The sequence below is a fragment of the Morone saxatilis genome, unplaced genomic scaffold (assembly GCF_004916995.1).
Source record: "Morone saxatilis isolate NCDOM2014 unplaced genomic scaffold, NCSU_SB_2.0 Contig8, whole genome shotgun sequence".
Taxonomy (NCBI): domain Eukaryota; kingdom Metazoa; phylum Chordata; class Actinopteri; family Moronidae; genus Morone; species Morone saxatilis.
In genome coordinates this window covers 12608852-12616831 of record NW_023340257.1, presented here as the reverse complement: position 1 = coordinate 12616831, position 7980 = coordinate 12608852, and the positions used below count along the sequence as shown (strand labels likewise).

Genomic DNA, 7980 nt, shown 5'->3' with positions numbered 1-7980 from the left:
AACAGGGATAGAGACAGAGAGAGAGACAGTAACAGGGATGGAGACAGAGAGAGAGATAGAGGAAGAGACAGAGAAAGAGACAGGGATAGGGAGAGTGAAAGAAAAGGAGAAAGAGATGGGCCAAGTGTTGCATCATCGTCATCATCATCGTCATCATCTGGGCAAAATTGGAACCACCGTTCTTCCTCTCTTGGCTCACTAAAAAGCCGCTTCCTTAAACCTTCAGAAGATGATGACAGTGGTGAAGGTGGGTCGACGTCAAGGCCTTTTCTAATAGACGTCTGAGTGAAGTTTTGCCGAAGTAAACAGCATTTTGATGTTATTTGGACAGCAGCGACTGCATTTTACAGTCATAACGATCTTGAAAAAGAGCAACAAAATATCTTGACTTCTTTCACTAATCAGGAAACACGGAATTCCATCAAATGTTATACGTAGTCTAACGTGTAAAGAGTGTTCCTTAACATGCTTTGTCATTTCTTTCCGGTGCAGCTCCAGAGCGCCGGCCTCCCCCAGCACGGTCGTCCACAAAATTCCTGAAACCGAGCTCTGATGATGAAGACTCCGGTCCACGTAATACCAACATTCCAGCCTGGAAGAAGGGCAGCAATCCTGCCCGCGAATCTGCCAGCCTAGAAAAACCACCGCAGGAGAAAGAGAAGGATCCTGGGAAAACTGTAACGGCTCCTCAGGACGCTGTGCGTGGTGAAGTTGCTGCGACAACATCAAGGTTTCAAGCTTTTTATTTTGTTCTCTTGAAAACATGGTTTTCTAAAGGAAGTCCAACGCCACTGTACTGATTGAATTTTTAAGTTGCATGCGTGTTTGGGTGGACATTATAAATGAATCTGTCCAATTCTCCTGCCCACTCATCACGACAGCGCTAGCTTTGCTAATACACACTTTGCAACTTTCTTTCCAATCCCTTTAAAATAATCTTTCATGTTCTTAAATTAGCTAACTTTATCTAATACTAATAGCACCTCATGAGGACGACCTTTATCATGACATACTTTCTTTGTGAACAACCCCAAAGTCAAGCTTTCCGTCAGAATTATTGTAATGAATATAGCCATCATCTAATTCAGCAGCTTAACGTTAGCTATGTGACGAACTGTTTTGAGTAATATTTGCCCTAACTTTCTTCATCAACATCCCAAAGCCGTATAAAATGTCCTACAGCAAGTTGGCAGGCGAACGCTGGCTCACATTATCCAGTAAACTACAGATTGTTGGACACAGTCAATGGATAAAATATAAAATACAAGAAAAATACACTTACTGGTTAACCGGTAAGTTCAGTGTTAGTTTTGTGACAAACCATCTGTTTTTGTTTTTTCTGCAGACGTCACCCATCTCTCTCAGATTTTCAGATCTTTTTGTAATACACAAAGGCTCACCATTTCTCCTTTTGCAACTTTGCCATGACATGACATGAATCTGACTGTTTGAATCGGTGTTTTTGAGAAAGTAATTGGTACACTGCCGTTCCAAAGCGAAAATGCTCAGCTGTGGTGTTGACTACTTATTACACTCAAGATATGTCTTGTAGCGTTTCAAAACGGCATGTTAACAAGGTTCAAACTTGATATTGATCAGATTGGTCTTTAATGGATTCACATGACTTTCTCTCAGTAATCCCTTCCACAACACACTTGCTGTGTCTTCACATATGTACTTGATTAGTTCTAGGGGACCTGCAAGAACTGTTAAAGTCCTTATCCGCTTTTGAACATTAGTCTTGAGTTTCCAAGAAAGAACTCCCTCTGAACTCTCAGCCTGTAACTCAGATGTTATCTGTTGTTATCTATTTCTGTCAGACATTTTTATATCGCCATGATACATGGATACTCTGTCTCATTTAAAGGGACACAAAACTGCAACAACCCTCTGTGGCACAGTTTAAACCGAGGCAAATGATTGCATCAGAAGCTTTAATGTTTTCTTATTTTCTCGGCAGTCCAACACATAGCACCGTTGTAGGCCAGATGTCGGAAGTATCACTGCTTTGTAAAGCCTTCTTAGTTGTTCTGTGTGTTGCCTCATTAGGCTAAGTTGTTTGGGTAAACCAGCACCCAGAACCCCTGCAGCATGAAATGAGTCTGCAGTGTGGCAGCAGAATGAAATGAGGCTATGAGAAGTGTAATAGCCTAGAACGATGCCTCCCAGGCTGCAGTTCAGATCCTCCAAGGCAAGGCTGTAATGATCTCTGGGGGGCACAGAGACTCAAATGAATCATAACAGATGAACAGTGTGAGTGCTCAGAGCAAAACAACTACATGGTTAAATTAAAAACTTCACAAATAAGTTTCCCAGTGGATGGTTGTAGGACTATTATTAGGGTGGAATAATTAAGTCATTAAATCCTGTTGTTCAGAGGGTGAGTTATGGAGGAAATCTGAGGTGAGGAGGTGCTGAACAAGACGCCATGTGACGAGGTGTAAAAATGTGGTCCTATTCCCTTTTTTAAATTTCCCTTTCTATATCTTGGTTTTGGTCTGCCCTTCATACTCTCCTCTTCATGTTTCCCCTAGGAGTGAGAGTGAGAGTGAGGAGGAAGAAGAGGAGGAAGTTCCACTGCTGTCAGAGGAGGAGATGAACAAACTGGGAGCCAAACTGGTGAAGGCAGAGATCATGGGCAACATGGTGAGTAGGTTATTAATCAGAGCACAACAAAATATTACAATACTCAAGTGTATAGATATTTCTTAACCCCTAGTTATTATTACAGTTAGTCACAATTACTTCCGCAGATAGATTAAATACACACTTTTATGACTAACTCTGAAAGACGCACTGTAAAGTTACATGAAGAAACTAGCCAACACAATAATCAATATACCCTATTTTACATCTAACAATTTGTCAGTGTGAAAAACTGAAGAATTAAACAAACTACAAGTGTTCGTTGAACCTTTTTAGGGTGCCCTTAAATCTCACTACCTGCAGCTTTATGGGGAAGTTGTAGCTGATTCACGTTGACTCTTCTCTTTGATTTAACAGCACATCAGGGGATCCATTCATTTATAGCGTTCATTGATCTGTGCACTTAACTCCCCTTCTGTCTGTCTTCACGTGTCAATGCGAAGAGTGCTATTGGGATCTCTTATAGAGAGTGTTGAAGAGCTGTCTGTTACAACACACACTCACACCTATAATGCTAAGTGTTATCAACCTCACATCCAGCATCTCCCTACACGACAAAGCAATCAAACCTATATTCCCAAACCGCTTTGTGTGTATTAAGTGCCTTTAGCAGCCAAGCACTTGCCTTTTATGCCTTGTACATAAAGCTATCGATATCTGTCACAGCAGTATGACTTAAGAGGTTCGGAGACAGATGTTTTTTCTCTCTGTCTCTGTTTTACAGCGTTCAGCCTTTTATCTGCCGATTGTCAAAAACACAAACAGAAATGATATTCTAAACTTTAAGAAAACTGCCAGCCTTATATTAAAATGCAGCCTATAAAACATTTACATACTGCACTTCCTATTTAAATATCTGCCAACGTATATACAGCCATATGATATTTATATGGTAATCCAATAACGGCCGTTAATATCAGCCGTCCAATGTATCTGTCAGGCTCTACTTTCAGAGTAGTACTTCTACATTTTGAACCAGGAAATCTGCCAAGGAGGGGGTCCCCATCTTCATTCGTCATTCTTCATTTATTTTATCACTATGTAAACACATGGTGTCTTACCAAATAACCTCTACACAGCAATATTAAACAACATACTGACTGGTTGTTTTATCAGTAAATCTAAATGTGTAGGCTTTTTAAAGCATGTTTGTGTTTCAAATGTGTGTGCGTGTGTGTGTGTGTGTTTCAGGCCATGGTTGAGAAGCTGAAATCACAGCTGGAAGCAGCACAGAAAGCCAAAGAGAGCTACGCTGCCCGGAAAACTCTACAAGAAGCCACTAAATCAAAGCAGGTCTGTAAATACTATATTTCAGTCTTACACATTCATCGTCGCAGTCTTTTCCAAACTAACTAAAATAAGTAGTGTCAACAATGGTTGTAAAATATTAGTATTACCAGTTTCAACCAAAAGCATGAGCATTATAACCTTCATGAACTTGAGCTGTTGTATAAGACTGCATTACTTTTGCATTATGGTTTAACAGGTTTTCCTAATAGCTGGGTGGATAAGACAGAGAACAAAACACAGTTCCCACCCCAAAAAGGAAAATATGATTAGACAGTTTAAAATATGATTATAGAGAAGAGAGGACTTTTCTTTCCTGGAAATATATTTTTCCACTCCATTTCTCTCTTTCTCTGCCTCTCCTTTTTTTAATCTGTCGCTTGGCTATCTAAATACTTGCTGTTTCCTGAGTGCAGGTTTCCATCTGCTGATATCTATCACAGTGCTACTTCTCCCAGATTTATTATAGATCCAAAACATACACACACTCTGAATCACGTTGCAGATTTATACATGTATAATCACTAACTAACTAATCATAATCAATGTATGTATATATATATCACATTAACTCTCAAATCACACACAAATGTAAACACATGCAAACACAGGAATAGATGGATAGATACTTGCACACAGCTCTTAACCTTTAAACACACACACACACACACACACACTGAATCTTCCTGTGTCAGATTTATCTGCTAGCTGCTCCTTTTCCTCTCCCATAGTCTAAATGCTAATTCAAACTCTCAAGGCTATATGTATTCTAAACTTCACAGACACACACACACACAGCAGGTTACAGCAGCAGCCATCTCTCTCACTGTGCAGGCAAGAAAAGTGCCTCTCACACACTCGTCTTCAGATGAAACTAAATTCTCTGCTATTACGTCTGAATGCTTTTAAAAGGAATTTGTTTGTTTGAAGTCTCTTTGCTGCTCAGCTTTGACGTCTTGCTGTCTGTATGGAAACGGCTCCTGTTTGGCATTTCAGCAGACCCTAATGGGAAGCAAATGTCTTTCCTACCAGAGGTCATTCAGAGTGTGTGCCCCTGTGTTTATGTGTGTGAGAGAACGAGAAAGAGACTGATTGAGAGGGAGACAGAGAGATTATATGTGCCATCCTGTCTGCCTCTGTAGTACAGGCAATTAACAGAGAGCAATGGCAGTGCCCTGACACCGCAGCACTGCTTTATCTCCCATCCTTGGCACCGCTAATGCCTTTTCCGGCTTCACACACACACGCGCGCACATATGCACAAATAAATAGAGGCCTATTTCCGACATGAGCAGACTCCAGACAACTTTATAAACACATGGGAAGCAGGCTGTGATTATTTTTATAACCTGTATATTATCATTTGTAAGTTAGGCCAGATTCATCCCCGCTAAGGATGTCCCGTCCAAATTTAAGGACTAGGGTGAAATCCTCAGTAACGTTTCAGGGAAAATGTCATAATTCTTAGGTTTTAGTGTACTTATCAGCTGAGAGGTACTTCAGCCCTCTCAGAGATAGAGTGCTGTTGATTTGCGCTCATTCGAGATCCTTCCAATCTGTCTTGTTATGGAAGACTTTTGGCTTGCCCTCGCTATTCAGTGTTTTGACTCTGGTTGCTTGTACAGGTCATATTTAGTGTTTTCACTGCATGTGGAGCCTTGAAAGGCCGGACTGTGTCGACAGCAGCAGAGGAAATGTTTTTTTCTATCACCGTTTTTCTGACAGTCCCATCCTCTCTGCTGCTCCCACCTTGTTCTTTTTTCTCAGCCGTCTGACTCTACCTGTCAGGTCAAACTTCAGACTTTAATAGGCTGTCCAGTCAGACACTGGCTGCAGTTACATACAGCTTTGTTTACTTCTGAATGTAATTAATCAGATTGACAACAAAGTATTTAATTGAGCCCCTCTTATAAAATGATGAATTGTCCTGTTCACATGTTGGCGCTGAAGCAGCAGTTGTATCAGAACATTTTACTACTGAAGGTAGTCAGCAGAAGGCAGGTCTTGTGTTTTTCTTCCCAAAGGTAGTAACATTTATTCAGGGTCTCTGAGAATAACGCACATCTCTTTTATTTCAAGTGCTCTCTACAACTTTTCAGTTTAATCTAATCCAACTATCATGATGGTGATCATGCACAGAAAGCATAAATATATTTAGAAAACTGAGTAATTGGAATGAATGTTTACATTCAAATATTTCATCCTGTAAACACATTATGTACATCAACGTCAATTGTTAAAACCTGTAGGGTCCCCGTGAAGGAATACAATCCTGTGCTTACTAGTACAGTCATCTATGTTGTATGATCAGCAAATGTACCTTTCCTGACCTGGCATTGGTGGCAGGCAGTGGACTATTTTAGTCATTTGTTGGATGTTTTGCATCATAAAACATTATCATCCTTTTTCTTGAGTGTGTGTGTGTTAAATGCAAAAGGTATACACATACAAATATTTAATCTTTATAGGAACATTGTCAGTCATTGCTAAAAACAAACAACGGTGAAATGACCTGGCTGTGTTTTGTTTTTTTTAAAGGTCACAGGTCGCTCAGCTGAAGACCAGGAAGTCCTGTTGTTCAGAACAGACCAAGCAGGTCGGGCCTGGCCAGTCAATTCCCCCTCTGGACCCCAGGAGCCCCACGGAGGACGACGGAAGAAGAAGCCGGTAAAGAGAAAGGGATGACGGGTGGAAAGAAAGTAGAAAAATAAATGACAAAACAGCAGGGAGGGAAATTTTCTTCAAATGAGTTTGAAACCATGAAAATGTGCTTCTTGATAAAACTAACTCTTGAACTGCTTTAGAAAGCCACCACGTAGGACAAAGATGGAGAGGATTCTGCACACTGTTGCAGCTGGAATGTAGCGTCCTTCTATTTAATCCTTGTCATTTGGTATTCATCACAGTGCGTAATGAGAGCCGGGAGTCCACCTGACTCGGAGTTGAAACGTGTCTAATGTAAACAAAGCTCTCCAGTCGATTCTCTGTTTATTGTTATTATAAATTTATAAAGTGGCCCAGTCTCCTTTACTGTCTGTGTAGCTCACTGTTTGACTCTCTCACTCTCTATCTCAGCCCCATCTTCTTCTACCTCTCTCTTCTCTCCACTGCTCTTCGTCTCTCCTTTCAAGGACATTTCGGGTGTGATTTGAATAGATTTTAAAATTCCTAGTGAATTTTCCTGTTTACGACCTTGTACGTCCTTGTATTCCTCTCTCCCTCTCTCTTCAGATTGAGACTCATGTTGATGGGGAGCGTGTGCGCTACTTCCAGGATGATGACAATGTGGGTCTGAAGGAGATGGTGAGGAGGGAGAAAATGAGCTCTGCACAGGATCAGAATGCCCTCTACTCTCGCATGGCTGCCAAGGTGAGAAAACCTCACATAACCCTGCAACTGCTGAACACACCTTGGCAACAAAGGCGCCAACCTAAGATATTGATGATTATTACTAGAATTACCGGTGTGAGCAGGAATTAAAGGTGTCCTATGGAGTTTTCTTGTAAATGAAAAGAAGTTTTGTTTAAATTCACCTTCCTTGAACAACACTTGCAAGTATAAAACCTGGGTTGATTCCATGTTTACTTGCGAGCAGTTTTCTTCTCTGCCTTTTGTTGGCGTATTGCTGCATTTCTTGGTGCATTACCACTAGAATAGTGTGAAACCATTGGTTGGACTGTATGTGTGTCAGTGTGTGTGTGCAAGAAACAAAACTGGGACCCACTTGTATAAAAATGGCTGCATAGAGCTATTAATGGTCAAAATCTCCAAAGGCTCCCTTTTAAGTTTTTGATTATTTACCTTAGAGAAATAGCAACCTTACTTCTTGTAACACAAGGGCAAGGTTTTTCACACTCTGGCAACCTAAGAGCCGGCGTTATCACAAGATTGCAGCTTTAAACTGCAATTATAGAGTCAAAGACACTGTGCTAATCTTCACTGTAATCAAACACAATCAACGAGCCAGATTGCATTAGTTTGCAAAATGGAAACTGTTTAAAATGTTTTTTTGCTTTATATTCTTGTTTTTTTTTTTTTTGGCCTTTT

General features: G+C 40.6%; 1 protein-coding gene across 1 annotated transcript; it reads left to right on the top strand.

Annotated features, from left to right (window-relative positions):
• Window positions 1-32: 32 nt before the first annotated feature.
• LOC118341219 (CWF19-like protein 2) lies at window positions 33-7302 on the top strand (the record flags this gene model as incomplete). Its single annotated transcript, XM_035679423.1, is given in 6 exon segments — window positions 33-247; window positions 493-730; window positions 2535-2646; window positions 3838-3939; window positions 6472-6600; window positions 7165-7302. Coding segments are annotated over 4 exon segments (420 nt in total), but the record flags the coding sequence as incomplete, so codon positions are not given.
• Window positions 7303-7980: the final 678 nt, after the last annotated feature.